Source organism: Panthera pardus, unplaced genomic scaffold (assembly GCF_024362965.1).
Source record: "Panthera pardus isolate Hobbes unplaced genomic scaffold, ASM2436296v1 HiC_scaffold_8, whole genome shotgun sequence".
Classification (NCBI taxonomy): Eukaryota; Metazoa; Chordata; class Mammalia; order Carnivora; family Felidae; genus Panthera; species Panthera pardus.
The window spans coordinates 73,647,727-73,664,651 of NW_026527013.1; the positions used below are offsets into that span (position 1 = coordinate 73,647,727).

The 16,925-nt window shown below is 36.8% G+C and overlaps 1 protein-coding gene across 4 annotated transcripts in view; it reads right to left on the reverse strand.

Annotated features, from left to right (window-relative positions):
* SUGCT (succinyl-CoA:glutarate-CoA transferase) overlaps positions 1–16,925 on the reverse strand; it is a 747,749-nt gene that overhangs the window by 640,089 nt on the left and 90,735 nt on the right. For all 4 annotated transcript variants that reach the window (XM_019451100.2, XM_053897878.1, XM_053897879.1 and 1 more), the window contains exon 7: positions 7,025–7,116. In XM_019451100.2, the coding sequence (XP_019306645.1) occupies positions 7,025–7,116 (92 nt within the window). The remainder of the gene's footprint in view (positions 1–7,024; positions 7,117–16,925) is intronic.

Sequence of the window (16,925 nt, forward strand, 5' to 3'; positions counted from 1 at the left end):
TGGGAAATGCAAATTCACATCACAATGAGGTACTACAGCATACCCACCAACATGACTATAACTAAAGAGACTAGCAATGGCAAGAGTTGGTGAAGATAATTAAAACTTCCACTCATTGCTGGAAGAGTATAAACTGGTACCACTCTGGAAAACTGGTAGTCTACTAAAGCTAAATGTATCTCTAACCTATGATCCATCAGTCCCACACCTAGGTATATATCCAAGATATAAAGGAGTGTGAATGTCCAAAAAAAGACATTCAAAAGAATGTTCATGGGAGTTTTATTCATAACAGGCAAAACCTGGAAACAGCTCAGATGTTCATTAATAAAACAGTAGATAAATTGTGATATATTCAACCAGTGAAATACTATATAGCAGTAAAAACATATCAGTAATGCACACAATTGAATGAACCTCAAAACATTATGTTGAGCAAAAGAAGCCAGACATTAAGGTACTCCTTTACAATGTGATTCTATTGATAGATGTTTAAGAAATAAAATAGTCCATAGAAGTGAAAACAGTGGTTAGGAGAAGGTGGTATTACAATATTGTATTATTGTAATATTACAATATATTTGTAAATCATTAAGCCATACCCTCAAGGGGTGCCTGGGTGGCTCATTCGGTTAAGCATGCGACTTTGGCTCAGGTCATGATCTCACAGTTCGTGACTTGGAGTTCCACATCAGGCTCTCTGCTGTCAGCATGGAGTCTGCTTTGGATCTTCTGTCCCCCTTACTCTCTGCCCCTCCCCTGCTGGCGCTCTCTCTCTCTCTCTCTCTCTCTCTCTCTCAAAAATAAACATTAAAAAAAAAAACCATACCCTTAAGATTTTTCACGAGTATAATTATACCCCAGCTTTTATGGGATTTTAAAACATCAAGAAAATATAGTACCAACTGTGTTTCTTCAAAGCTAAGGGAAGACTATTTTGCTTATTTTTTTATTAAAATTTTTTAATGTTTATTTATTTTTGAGAGAGAGAGAGACAGCATGAGCGGGGAAGGGGCAGAGAGAGATGGAGACACAGAATCTGAAGCAGGCTGCAGGCTCTGAGCTGTCAGCACAGAGCCCAATGCGGGGCTCAAACCCACGAACTGGGAGACGTGAGCCGAAGTCAGATGTTCAAATGACTGAAGCACCCAGGTGCCCCTATTTTACTTATTTTTGAACAGAGTTTCTCTGAAAGGATGCAAGAGAAAAGTGGTAGCACTGATTGTTTCTGAGGAGGACAAGACAGTCGGATTTACATTGAGGAAAGGAGATTTACACTGTAGACTCTTAAATTTAGGGTGACAAAGACAAGCCTGGTTTACACCCCAATGTTATTATGTAAAAACCCTCTTCCACTCTTAAAAGGGTCCTGGTTATAGTTAAATTATATGGTCAACATATTCACATGTCTTGTAGATTTAGTATATGAATGTATTACATCTTCAAAATAAAATACAAACTAAATGTAATACAGTGCCTTTGGACAGCACCGTAAGAGCATTTTCTCTTTATGCCATTATTTGTGCTTCCTTGGCTTTCACTTAATTTTTTTTTAATGTTTACTTTTGAGACAGAGACAGAACATGAGCAGGGGAAGGGCAGAGAAAGAGGGAGACACAGAATCTGAAGCAGGATCCAGGCTCCGAGCTGTCAGCACAGAGCCTGATGCAGGGCTTGAACCCACGAACCATGAGATCATGACCTGAGCCAAAGTTGGCCGCTTAACCGACTGAGCCACCCAGGTGCCCCAAGTGCTTCCTTTGGTTTTAAAAGGAAAGATAAATATCTAAGAAGCATTGCTTGTGAACCTCATTTTATCAATCCTGCACACTTGAGACAAACTAATCTGAAGTACAGCTTTCATCACATCATACCCCTTCAAAAACCTCCATAACTCCACCATGAGCAAACAACATCCCAACTTCTTCGCTTGAACTTAGACTTTGCAAAGTAGCACCTTCACCACTTTTCTCCCACTCTTCTGAAACCTTAACTCAGCTCTTCCATACCTAGCTCATATACTTGCCCTACATAAGCCTGATTCTATCCTGCTTCTCTGTCTTTATCCACTCTGATCTCCACTACGAATGTCTCCATCCATCTGAATGCTATCCACTTTTCCAGGTGGCCTTCAACTCAAATCTTGCCACTTTCTTCAAGTCCTGCTCTGAACCACACTTATATTTTACTTCAAGTTACAGTAAATTCTCTACAACAGATTCCAAGTGAGCCATAAATTGGCTTTTGAAGAATTTATTAGTTACATTTAAAAAAAGAAAACATTTTTAGAGTATCTATTGTTCTGGGCACTAAGACATCAGGTTGAATAAGAGGATGTCCCCACCCTGGAAGATCTCACAGAAACAGCTGACAACTGCTCCCATACCAACTTTTCCTCACATATCTGCCATTCTCAGCTGCCTGCAAAGCACTTAATGCGCAATCAACATTCCACATACAGACACACACACCCACACACATACACATTTCCTAACCCAGGCCTCTAGGATCATAAAACTCAAAGGCTTTCAAAAGTTGCTTCTCCGGAAGAAAAAGTTAGAGATCCTCTATCTTACAGCTCTCTATATTGTCTGCTACAGAGCATTCCACTTAATTTTATGCATTTTCTATTCTTTTCTAATTTTTCCGTAAGTATATGTTGAATCTAGTCAATCATATTGTTACTTATAGAGTAAGATACTAAACTTATGATATCTAATACAATACTATACACATATGGTAAATACATCATTGTTCATTGACCGATCAAAATAATCCATCTTGATGTTTACGTGTACTATAAATTATAGGTGAATTATTACTCAGAATACATGTTACATATTTATCAGTCATCTACTTTTCAAAATCTCATACTTATTGGTTTTGTTCCCAACCCTTCTCCATATTCCCTATGCATGAAGAAAAAAAAAAAGATAGATGGATAGATAGATACCTGTTTTGAGTAATGACTAGTTAGCATACAGCCATGAACATGAAAAAGATAATATGATTTTGTTTGAAGCACAAGATTATAATTTAATCATAATATATAGACCTTAGTAAGTCATTGGCTTCTGTCAGAGGCTATCAAAGAATATCTGCTGCCTACTTTCAGTGCAAAGGGGTTTTTAATAATAATACCTCACATAATGTTTCCAAGTGTTTCTCAAACCATCTCCATCAGAAACATTTGGGGTCATCATTAAATACGCATTAATGATAAGCCCACAAATCAGTATCTCTAAGAGTGGAGATGAGAAAACTACAGATATACCAAGCACTTGCTGACTATTTTATATACTATCCCACATTACACACAATTTTGTGCTTTTATGTTTTATAAGAGATATTTTATTTGCTTAATCTAATACTTGAAGAGAAAATATGTGAGTATCACTTCGAGGTGCACTTCACTGAAACACAGAGAAGCTAGGTGATATGTTCAAGGTCACACAGCACAGTGCCAGGTATTCATTTATTCATTCATTCAACATGTATTCATTAAGTGCTTACCAAGTGCCAGACTGTTCTAGGCAGAGATACAGCAGTGACCAAGCAAAGACCATGGTCTTATGAGGCTTATTATTCTCTTGGGCACATTTTAGGCAGCCAGTAAACATTACACAAGAGAAATTAGATACAGTCAGGCCTCCAGACTCTTAATCAAATGCTTTCTCCCTACAATGCATGATTGATTCACTAACTGTAACATATCATATCATGTAGCCTGTGTAGGCAAAATGCAAATACAATAAAAATCAAAATTCATTCTTCAGGCAGTATGGAGAGTGGATATAGTGTCAGGGTGTAAGGAGTAAAGGAAATCTGGGTTAAAAGCCTGGCTTTTGTGCTTCATATACCATGACAGCACTCTGGACAAGTTATCTAACCCTTTAAGCTTTTGTTACAGAATTTATCAATGCCTACCTAGAAGGATTGATGTGAGGATCAAAACCTGTAACAGCGTATGTAAAGCATCAAGCATGGGTCCAGGAGAGTGCAGGCATTGGTTAGCTTTTCCTCCACAATCAAATATGAATCTTATCTGACAACACCACAGCATGCCTAACCTAAAAGGCCAGATTTGAGATCTAGTGGAAGTCAACTGTAACTGGTTTGCTTAAATTTCATCATAGAGACTGCTTTCACAAATTTTATCCTACATTATATACTTAGGTGATACCCCGTTGGGATAAAAAGCGCAATATTATCCTGTTATTTAAAAAAAACATGCAGGGTGCCTGGGTGGCTCAGTCAGTTGAGTGTCCAACTTTGGCTCAGGTCATGATCTCAGGCTTGTGAGTTCGAGCCCTGCATCAGGCTCTGGGCTGACAGCCCGGAGCGTGGAGCCTGCAGCCTGCTTCAGATTCTGTATCTCCCTATCTCTGCCCCTTTCCCAATTCACACTCTGTCTCTCTCTCTCTCTCTCTCAAAAATAATTAAACATTTTTTAAAAAAACATGCATTTTGAGGTTTTATTATCATGATGCTAGTCTATACATTAGGAACATCACTTCATTTTCTAGGAAGAATTATATCGGATCATCACTTAAAAAGTGTGTATATATAATAATGTATCTTCTCTTTTTATCAAACTGTTAAGTAATATAATAAGACCCTAAAGACTAAGTTCAGCTACCATGTCCTACCTCCCCAACCTAATTTTCCCCCTTCTTTGTCAGCTCACAACAATCCAATGACACTGGCATTCTTCTGGCTCCTCAAACGTACCAGACCCTCCAGCATTTAGACACCAGCATTGGTCACCAGGCTGATGCCTAACTGGGTCGCACCTTATACATCTGGTCCTCAGAGAAGCCTTCCCTGACCAACCATTCCGACAGTGTTAGGCTGCACAGTGTAGGGTGATGTGGTGAAGCCTCAGGACAATGATACATGATAAAGAAGCCTGGGTTCCATTCAGTCATCTGACAAGGTAGATAAAAGTTCACGAGCAATAGGATATAACTGGCAATAATGCATCTGCATTGGCTAGTTGAAGATATCAGCCAGAGCTTTCGGAAGTGTTCCTTCCTCTGCCAAGAGGTATAAAATATTGCTGACAACAGGGAGTACTATTAAAGGGAACTCCCAATGTGGCCTAATTCTCTCCACTTCTGCTTTTATTCTTTGCTGTCAAAACACATTTTGCAGAGAACTTTGGAAGTACACTATTATAATGGTCTGAGGCACACTGTTGTATATGTTAATAGTATATAGAGCCCTTTTTCAGAGTTCTTTTTATTTGTCTTTAATGTTTACTTTCTGCTAATGTTTGTTTTCTCCACTTAAGGACTGTGCCCCCCCTGCCCCCCGCCGTTGCCTGCTTTATCACCAGTGCCTGCCAGTTCCCAGCATAGAGAGGGAACATGTGCAAGAACCATTCACTGGATCGATTAATTAAGATATAAAGATGTGTCCATGTGAAAGAAAGAAATACAGTATATGGAAGTTAAGTTTACCTAATACCTGTAAAGTACATAAAGTAATGCTGGGCACTTAGTAAGCACTCAATGAATGCTGTCTTTATCTGCTTAGCTAGAACAAAAATCTCCCAAGTAGGATAACAGAAGACAGAACAGCTGTTAGTGACTGACAAATACTAAGGTTGAGCACATGCTGGGTGGTTACCCCTGTCAGAGTATATATCACAGTGCACTAAAGGAACCAGAGTAATGCTTCACAACAACTGTTTTTAAGTTATTTCATTTTAACATGTGCATATACAAATTTAAAAGTCCAAGATCCAGGGCGCCTAGATGACTCAGTCAGTTAAGCGTCTGACTCTTGGTTTCAGCTCAGGTCACGATCTCAAAGTTCATAGAATCAGGCCCTGTGTTGGGCTCTGCGCAGAGCATGGACCTTGTTTGGGATTCTCTCCCTCCCTCTCTCTCTCTCTCTCTGCCCCGCCCCCACTCTCTGTCTGTCTCTCTCTCTCTCTCAAAATAAATAAATAAACATTAAAAAAAAAAAAGAAAGTCCAAGATCTTTTCACATATTCGTGGTTGAGTTCAGTACTCTTAAAACAAAACCACCCACAATAATAAAGTCTTGTACACATAAGCACTTCTATGGGATAGAGCAAAGAGATACATCCATCCTCCATTCTCCTGGCGGATGGAAAGAAAACTGGTGCCCTTAAATATTTTAAGAAAAGGCTATACACATTTTTCTTAGACTTGTGAAAATGAAACAGGCAATAAAAGCAACAAATACTTGTATCTCAAGACACTGAAATCCCAACAGCTGCTTTAAAATTAATAAAAAGAAGGAAAGGCAGATAAGAGAAGACTCAAGGTCACTCTGCCTCTGTTTAACCCAAAACTGCAGGAATATTTCCTAAAGAATTCACTGACTAAAGTGATTCAGGGAAGGAACACCTAACTGGGAAAAGGTTTCAGACCTACCAATCCAATCTGTTTTGGAAATGGATGTCTTTAACTATTTTTATTTATTAGACTTTCACACATTTTTTTAGCTTCCACGCCATTCTTACCGTTTTCTCACAGAGTCCATTTTCTAAGAGTCTTCAAGTGAACCAAACACATTTTAGTCATCTCTACATTTTTTAGGAAATTCCCAACCTATTATTAATAAAGAGGGTTTGCTATAAAATCAAATAATTCTCCCACTGTCAGAACCTAATGTATATAACAAATCAGACACAACTCCACCTGAGGCTTTAAGCAACAAAATTTTAAATACATAACCACTTATTAATACTCCAGAAGGAAAAAGAGACCTTCCGCTCTGTACATATGCCAAATGAAGGTATGGTCTAGTCAGCCATTCTACTTGACAGAAGGACTATTCCTAAGTTACATCCGGGTGCCTATACCAAGCTTGAACAGTGTAATACACGCAGAAAATGTGTTCATCGCTTATCTGTTGCTTCTTGCTTTTTAAAAAGACTGTTATAAAATTAACTCAAATTTAGGCTTATAGGTTAATGAAGAGGAAAATCCCTTTGGAAGAAACAGGGAGTAAATTTATGAATATTCTAAAGCTAAAGAATGACACCTACCTCAGGCCCTGTGATGTGCATCAGACCAGAAACAGCAGAGGCAACAGCATCATAACCAGCTCGCTGAGACAGTGGACCTGTCTGACCGTACCCTAAGACAAGAATAGACATAGTCGGTAACAAGCCGGGGGAGCAATGGTACAATAGTGTGTTAAAAACTCTTTGTATCCAGAAATCTTGCAGCAATTTATTACTATTACAAGGCATATAATAGTATCCCTTGAAAGGAAGCAACAAAAATTATTTATGATCTTATACCCCAAAAGGGTGCAAACTGGAAACTCGAGGTCTGAATCCCACCTGCATGAATGTTCTGTCTGGCCTGAAGAGTGTCCTGGAATGTTTTTATTGAGTTTCCAGCTGTTTAAAAAGCAGGAGATAACACATAAAATACAAATCTCTGGCTTTTCTTGAAAAATCAGAAAATAAGTTCAAAACTAGGTCCATGCAACAATCAATTAGAGTAAGTAACAGCTCTTCCCTTTACAGAGGGAAATAAAATTCTCCAATTTGCCTTTCCTCCACCAGTCTTACTCCTTTATGCCTAAGCCTAATTCACTCCCAGACTCCAATCATATATGTTATTCTTGTTCTGTACAAACCAATAATACAAAGTAAAATAAAACAATAAACCAATGTCCCTCTGGAATCTGTTTACATATTTTCTCAGGTATGCAAAAATATATACACAAATGATGATTAAAAACTTTGAACATAAATAATATGATTGCATGACCTAACAGTGTGTTCTAAGATTACAAACAGAAGGTGAAGTTATTATTTTTTTTTCCCTCCAGCAAAAACCAAGAGAACACAAGAAATAGTTTCTCCTGCTCTCCTAGGTTCCTAAGCCCTGGCACTTATTGTTGAATAATAAAGAGTATTTCAGGTGCTACATGAATCTGTCTCCAAATACCATGTTATCAACCAAAGAGTGAACACATGAAAAGCCTTCCAGATCCGTAAGCTATTAGCTGAAATCTCCTGTATACCTTACTTTAGAAACCCAGAAAGGGGTGCCTCAGGGCCTTTGCTTGCCTCTCCAGTTACCTGGGACATTCTCCCTCCATCTCATTCCATATATCCATATACATCACTCCCTTACATCCTCCAAATCTGCACTCAAATGTCTCCTTACCAGAGAGGCCTTCCCCAAAGAACTTTTATGAAAGAGCACTCTCCCTTCTCACTCTTAATCCGCCTTATCTGACTATATTTGTCTTCATAGCACTCATCCCAAGATATATAACATAGCTGTATGTTTACTGATTTAGTCTGGTCTCCTCCCTACGAAAATGTGTGCTCCAGAATTTTTTTTCCATCTGATTCACTGCTGGGTTCACAGCATCCAGAATAGTATTCAATAACATTTATTGAATAAATGAATACTTGTTACATAAAATACATTAAAAGAAATAATCTATAACAACTAAATTAATAAAGAAACTAAAGAACTTTTTGTTTTGTTTTGTTTTTGACCAAAATTGCAATCTAGGAGGTGCCTGAATTTTCCTCCTCCCACAGACACACCAAATGCACAGCTCCATGTGGACTAATTCCCTCTGAGAGAAATCCAGAATTAGTTGTTTGGCTACTACATGGTGTAATGGAGAAAATACCCACATCTGAATGGGCAGGAAAGGCTGAGTCACACTCCTGCCATAAACCCCACTCCTGGCACAGCACCATCCAATCAAGAGGAAACTCCCAGCTCCAACTTCTCCTTCAGGAGTAAAAGGTTTGGGCCACATATCAGGTGTCCCAACTTTTAAGGTCCCACCTGAGGGAAAGGCCCCCAAAGCACCTCGCTCTGAGATCCAGCAGGACTAAAGCAGAACTAAAGCAAACAAAAACGAGTCAATGACAGGTGCATAAACACTAACCACAAGCTATCTTCCCAGGGATCAGCACAGAGGGAGCAGGCAAAAACGTCCATCTCCCAGCTTTTCCCTACAAATGGTCTCACTGCATAATTTATAAGCTACCACCTGAGGATTTGGACTGTAATTAACATATATCTAGGTGCTGACTGCAATTCTACCTGGAATTCAAAAGAGCTAGTGGTTCATACTCCAATAATAACACCAGGTCACCAGCATCTCTCTGGAAAGAGCTTCTACACATGTCTGGACCCAGGCTTTTGTAACTATTGCCCAAGGGATGGGCCCCCAGATCACCTGACTCTGACAGCCAATGTGGGTTTACATTCACAAGTCCCACAGTGCTATACCTGCTATAAAGAAGCAGCTTTTAAACAGGCAAACTTTGGGGCGCCTGGGCGGCTCAGTCAGTTAAGCATCCGACTTCAGCTCAGGTCACGATCTCACGGTCTGGTCCGTGAGTTCGAGCCCCGCGTCGGGCTCTGGGCTGATGGCTCAGAGCCTGGAGCCTGCTTCCGATTCTGTGTCTCCCTCTCTCTCTGCCCGCCCCCCCCCCCCCCGTTCATGCTCTGTCTTTGTCTCAAAAATAAATAAACGTTAAAAAAAAATTTTTAATAAATAAATAAATAAACAGGCAAACTCCATGGCTATACATCAGGCTCAGCACAGAAAGAGAGCACAAAAACACCTATCTCCCAGTTTCTCCACAGAAGGAGTTTGAATGCATACTTTCTCAGGTGTTGTCTGAGGACCAGCTTCTAATAAACTTACATGTACGTGTTAACTGCTATCATCCCCTTTGGGGACACTGATGGATCTTGGCACACACTCAACCAGCAAAAGACATGAAGAACAAACACAATGGCTTGGGCAGTCATAAAGATTTGAGAGGAAACTTGGAGCTCAGGCCAGGGTGATTAATGAGGTTTGTCTCCTATACAAAACTGGTCTCAAGACTGAGAGAGGTGGCTGTTTTAGATAATATATAGAAACCAACACAGAGAATCAAGGAAAACGAAGAAACAGGAATATGTTCCAAACAAAAGAACACGGTAAATCTCCAGAAACTGACCTGAAGGAAATGGAAATTATTTTTCTGACAGAGAGTTTGAAATAACAATCATAAAGGCAAGATCAGAAGAGCAATGCATGGTCAAAGTGAGAACTTCACAGGAAAGTAATGCATGACCAAAGTGAAAATTTGGACAAAGAGAGAGAAAACATTTAAAAGTACCACAGAAATCATAGAGCTGAAGAATACAATAACTAAAGTGAAAAATTTGGTAGACGCATTCAACCACAGACTAGATCAGCTGGAAGAAGAGATCAGAGAATTAGAAGACAGGCAGTGGAATACATCCAATCAGAGGAACAAAAAGGAAAATGAGTGAAAATAGCTTATGGGCTTATGGGACATCATCAAAAAGACCAATATACATATTATAGAGGTCCCAGAAGAAGAAAAGAGGCAGAGGAAGAGGCAAAAGTTTACTTAAAGATATAGTGCCTAAAAACTTCCCTTATCTGAAAGAAAAAACATGATATCCAGATCCAGGCAGCCCAAAAATACCTAAAAAGATGAATCTAAAGAGACTCACACTCAGACACATTATAATTAAATTGTCAAAACTTACTGCCAAAGGGAGAACCTTAAAACCATCAAGAGAAGAGCAACTTGTTGCATATAAGAGAACTGTCATAAGACTAACAGTAGATTTTACAAAAACTATGCAGGCCAGAAGGGAGTAAAATGAGATGTTCAAAGTGCTGAAATAAAAAAATTGCCAGCCAAGGACACTCTATTCAATAAAGCTGCCTTTCAGAATTGAAGGAGTAATAAAGAATTTCCCAGATGAACAAAAGCTGGAGGAATTTATCCCCACTAGACCAGCCTTCCAAGGTATGAAAACAAAAGAGTGCTAACTGGTTACATTAAATTTATCAAAGTATGACACTTTGGTAAATATATAGCTAAATTCAGAAAACTCTAATGTTGTAATGGTGGTGGGTAAGTCACTTATATAACTGTAATATAAAAGTTAAAAGACAAAAGTATTAAGAACTCCCATAACTACAGTAATTTCTTTTTTTTTTTTTAGGTTGTAGGTTTTTATTTTATTGTATATATAATTTATTGTCAGACTGGTTTCCATACAACACCCAGTGCTCACCCCAATAGGTGCCCTCCTCAATGCCCATCACCCACTTTTCCCTCTCCCCCACTGCCCATCAACCCTCAGTTTGTTCTCAGTATTTAAGAGTCTATTATGGTTTGCCTCCTTCTCTCTCTGTAACTTTTTTTCCCCCTGCCCCTCCCCCCTGGTCTTCTATTAAGTTTCTCAGGATAAGAGTGAAAACATATGGTATCTTTCTCTGCCTGACTTATAGTAATTTCTAAATAGATACATAATATAAAAAAAATATAAACTGTGACATCAAAACATTAAAATGTCAGGAAAGAATGTAAAAATGTTTGTATACATCTAAATTAGGTTGTTATCAACTTATAATAGACTGCTATAATTATAAGATGTTTTATGTAAGCCTCATGGTAACAGAAAGCAAAAACCTATAACAGCTACACAAAAAAGAAAGAAATCTAAGCATACCACCACAGAAAATCATCAAATCATAAAAGAAGAAAACAAAAGAGAAAGGAAGAAACAAAGCAATTACAAAACAACCAGACAACAATTAACAAAATGACACAGTTAAGTCCTTACCTATCAATAATTACTTTAATACAAATGCACTAAGTTCTCTAATCAAAAGACATAGAGTAGCTAAACAGATTAAAAAAAAAAAAAGACCCAACTATATGCTGCCTACTAAAGACTTCCTTAAACTTTAAGCACACAGATTGAAAATGAAAAGATAGAAAAAATATTCTATGCAAATGAAACCAAAAGAAAGCAAGGGTAGCTATAGTTATATCAAGTAAAATAGACTTTAAGCCAAAGACTCTAATAAGAGATAAACAAGGGTATTGTGTAATGATTAAAAAAAAAGTCAATCCAACGGGAGGATATAACACTTGTAAATATTTATGTACATGCTCCTAAACAACCAATGGGTCAAAGAAGAAATCAAAAGATAAATAAACATCTTGAGACAAATAAAAATGCAAATACAACTTAACAAAACTTGTAATATATAATATATAAGCAGTTCTAAGAGGGAAGTTTACAGTGATAAATGCCTACATTGAGAAAAAGGAAAGATCTCAGATAAACAACCTAATTTCACACCTCAAGGACTAGGAAAAGAAGAACAAACTAAGCCCAAAATTAGCAGACAGAAGGAAATAACCAAAATCGGAACAGATAGAGACTAAAAAGATAACAGAAAAGATCAATGAAACTAACATCTCTTTTTTTTTTAAATATAAACAAAATAGACAATCTTTAGTTAGAATAACCAAGGGAAAAAAAGAGACAGAACTGCAATAAATAAAATCAGAAATGAAAGAGAAGTTACAAGTGATGCCACAGAAATACAAAGGACACAAGAGACTATTATTAACAATTATACAACAACAAATTGGACAACCTATATATTGGACAACTGCCAAAATCTAAAAGAGGAGGGCTTCAAAACTCATTTTACAAGGCCAGTATTATCCTAACAAGGACACTAAAGAAAAGAAAATTACAGACTAATAACCCTGATCAACATAGATGTAAAAATCTCAACAAAAATTAGCAAACTGAATCCAACAGAACATTTTAAATACACCATGATCAAGTGGAATTTATTCCAGGAATGCAAGGATGGTTCAACATCCACAAATCAGTCAATGTGATACATCACATCAACAAAATGAAGGATAAAAATCATATGATCATGTCAATAGATACAGATAAAGCACCTGACAAAATTCAACATCCATTTATCATAAAAGCTCTCAACAAATTGAGTATACAGGGAATGTACCACAACCTAATAAAGGACATATATGACAAAACCAGAGTTAACACCATACTAAATGGTGAAAAGTTATCAGCTTTCCCTCTAAAATCAGGAACAAGACAATAGTACCCACTCTCACCACTTCTATTCAACATAGTATTTGAGGACCTAGCCAGAGTAATTAAGCAAATTAATTGAAGAAAAAAAAAAGTGCATCCAAAGCAGAAAGGAAAAGTAAAATCGTCTGTGAATGATACGATCTTACATATAGAAAACCCTTAAGACTCCACCAAAAACTGTGAAAATAAACAAATTTAATAAAATTTCAGGATACAAACTCAATATACAAAAATCTGTTGCATTTCTATACACTAACAACAAATTATATGAAAGAGAAATTAAGAAAACAACCCTATTTACAACAGTATCAAAACAATAAAACATTTGTAATATATTAACCAAAAAGATAAAAGATCTGTACACTGAAAATTATAGACATTAATGAAAGAAACTGAAGAAGACACATTAAATGGAAAGATTCCCCAAGCTCTTGGACTGGAAGAATTAACATTGTTAAAATGTCAGTGTTACCCGAAGCCACCTACAGATTCAACACAATCTGTATCAAAATCCCAATGGCACTTTTTATGAAATTAGAAAAATAATACTATAATTTATATGAAACCAGAAAAGACCCTAAATAGCCAAAGCTATTGTGAGCAATAAGAACAAAGCTGGAAACACCACATTTCTTGATTTCAAAATATATTAAAAGCTACAGTAATCAAAACAGTACATGGTAATGGCATAAAAACAGACAAATAGACCAATGGAACTGAATACAGAGCCCCCCAAAAACCACAAATATATGGTCAACTAATCTTTGACAAGAGTACCAAGAACACACAATGGTAATTGACATTCTGTTCAATAAATGGTGCTGGGGGCAAAAAAAAAAAAAAAAAAAAAAAAAAAAAAAAAAAAAATATATATATATATATATATATATACACACATATATATATAAATATAAAAAAAAAGAAAAAAAAATATATATATATCTCCACATGCAAAAGAATGAAATGTATCCCTATATTACACTATACACAAAAATCAACTCAAAATGGTTTAAATACTTAACTGTAATATCTGAAATCATAAAAGTTCTAGAAGAAAACATAAGGAAAAAGCTTCTTCACATTGCCCTTGGCAATAATTTTTTGGATATGACACCGAAAACATAGGCTAAAATAGACAAATGGAATTACATTAAACTAAAAAGCTTCTGCAAAGCACAGGGAACAATCAGAAATGAAAAGTCTATCTACAGAATGGGAGAAAGTATTTGCAAACCATGTAACCTGATAAGGTGTTAATATCCAAAATTTATATGGAACTCATACAACCAAATAGAAAAAAAAACAAATAATCTGATTTAAAAATGAACAAAGGACCTGAATAAACATTTTTCCAAAGAAGACATAACAAGAGACCAATAAGTACATGAAAGATGCTCAACTTCATTAATCATCAGGGAAATGCAAATCAAACCCACAATGAGATATCACCACACACTTGTTAGGATGGCTATTATCAAAAAGACAAGAGATGACAAATGTTGGCAAGGTTCTAGAAAAAAAAAGGAACCCTTGAGCACTATTGGTAGGAATGTAAGTTGGTATAGCTATTATGGAAAACATTATGAAAATTCCTCAGAAAAATAAATTAATAATAGAACTCCATATGATACCACTTCTGGGTATATATCCAAAGGACATGAAATCAGTATCTCAAGAAGGTATGTGGACTCTCATATTCAGTGCAGCATTATTCACAATAGCAAAGATATGGAAACACATTGTGCATTTTGAATATATACAATTTTGTCGATTATTTCTCATTTAGCTTGGGAAAAAAGAAAAAAAAGATGGATATGTAAAACAAAATCTCCAGATAAAATTATCACTTAGTATTAAGAAATTAAAGTGGTTCAAGATTAAGTTATATTTATCAGTACCGATGACAGAAAAGATGTCACAACATATATCTCCTATATGCCTTATTTTGGAAAGTTTCACACAAATAAAAGTTGGAAGAATCATATAATAAATCCATTAGCAACTTCCATAATTATTTATTCATAGACAATCTTCTTTCCATTACACTTATTTTTCAGCTAAAACTATTATATGAAGAACAAAGTAAAAACCATAAAAAGTCTTGACTCAGGTAAAAACTATTCACGCAAAATCCTAGACTCTGCCATGCTGGTGTTCCAGTTTCAGAAACAAAACTTGTAAATTCTGAACTGTTACTTTTTAAATCTTTAGAAAAGCTAAAATGGGATATGAAGGGAATATAATGGGAAATAAAGCATAAGGCAATATTTCTCCAGAAATACAAAAATTAATACCAAGCATTAGGAGTGAATTTATATTCCAGGGCAGCTAATTTACAACTGTAAAGGGCGCTCTAGACCAGCCTTCCAGTATTCCACACAATAGTTTTTAAACAGCTGGTATCTCCAACATAAAACAGGCCCCCTGGAGCAGAGAAAATCTCCACCATAAGAGAGGAACATTGGGGCGCCTGGGTGGCTTGGTTGGTTAAGCATCTGACTCTTGATTTCAGCTCAGGTCATGATCTCAGGGTCATGGGATCGAGCGATGCATCAGGCTCCAAGCTGGGCTCCACACTGAGCTTAGAGCCTGCTTAAGATTCTCTTTCTCCCTCTCCCTCTGTCCCCACCCTCTCTCTCTCCAAAAAGAATAAAATTAAATAAAAATTAAAATTTAAAAAAACCTGTTAGCTCAACAGGAAGTCAAGAGAAGGAATTAAGTTTCAGTCCACTCTCAGGTGCTCAGGAATTAGGAGTCCAAATCCCTCAAATCAATCAAGGCCCATCAGCACAACTCTATATGGAGTCTTCTAAATAAAGGCCTGCAGGAAAATATGCTCAGAAAAACAAACAACAGGCTAAATAAAAGTGCACCAAAATAGTTGCCTTGTGATACAAATTTTCTTGTTCAGTTTACAACAAAGAGGAAGCACAAATACCAAATTACTTTAAATTACAACTTCCAAGTACTTTTTTTTTTTCATCTAACTTCTTTTTCTTTTAACTATTTTTTTCTGTGAGCGCAGAGGCCAACATGCAGCTTGAACTCACAAACCATGAGATCATGCCCGGAGCCAAAACCAAGAGTTGGACACTTAACCACCTGAACCACCCAGGTGCCCCCAAGTACTTCTTTTAAAGAGAGATGTAGTTGCTCTCATGGAGACAGTAGGGCATACTGAGTCAGAAGATGAGTTTTCAGGACTGAAAAAAAACATGGATCCACATTATAGTTCAGCCAACTACTAAATCATCAGCAATTTATTTGATCTCCCTGAGCCTCAATGTCCTCATCTGTAAAATGGCAATATTCACACTTATCTCATAGATGTCTTATGAGGATTTTATTTGATAAGACAGCATAAGCAAAGTGTATTTTACATCAAGGGCTAAATACACTTCATTAATAAATATGCCTTAATCAGTATACTAATAATGCAGTAGCTTACTCTTTCCACAACATGTTGAGAATAAAAAGAAAACTACCTTGAGGTATGTTGAAATGATGACAATAAATATTCTAAGCATTGCAATTACGTTATTTAATAATACATAAAAATTGAAAATTTTTGTTCTTGAAAGCTTGCATATGTTCGTTTTGGAGAAGAAGCGGACAATAATAAAATATATATATTTTGTAATACTGACGAGGGTCAGGAGCAGAAAAATGTTCACCTTTAACCCAGAAGGCTGACCTATAGCCTGCGTAGTGCTGACAAGGATCAAACATGCGCTGGTTGCTACATTTATCTTAAAGGGTCTCATGACTGCCTATACATCCCACTGAGCGTTAATATCGAACTGAACGATAAGTATGAGGGAAATCGTGTAAAGGTAGTTTTATGAGTAGAAATTTGAAGAAGACAGTTATGATCTAATATGCCCGGTATGTCCTCTCCCCATTAAGCACTAAGCATATAATCACCAGCTTCATACAGCAAAAAGTGGGGCTCTTTCTGTCCCCAGGTCCTGTCCCTGTGTTACTTAAATAAAT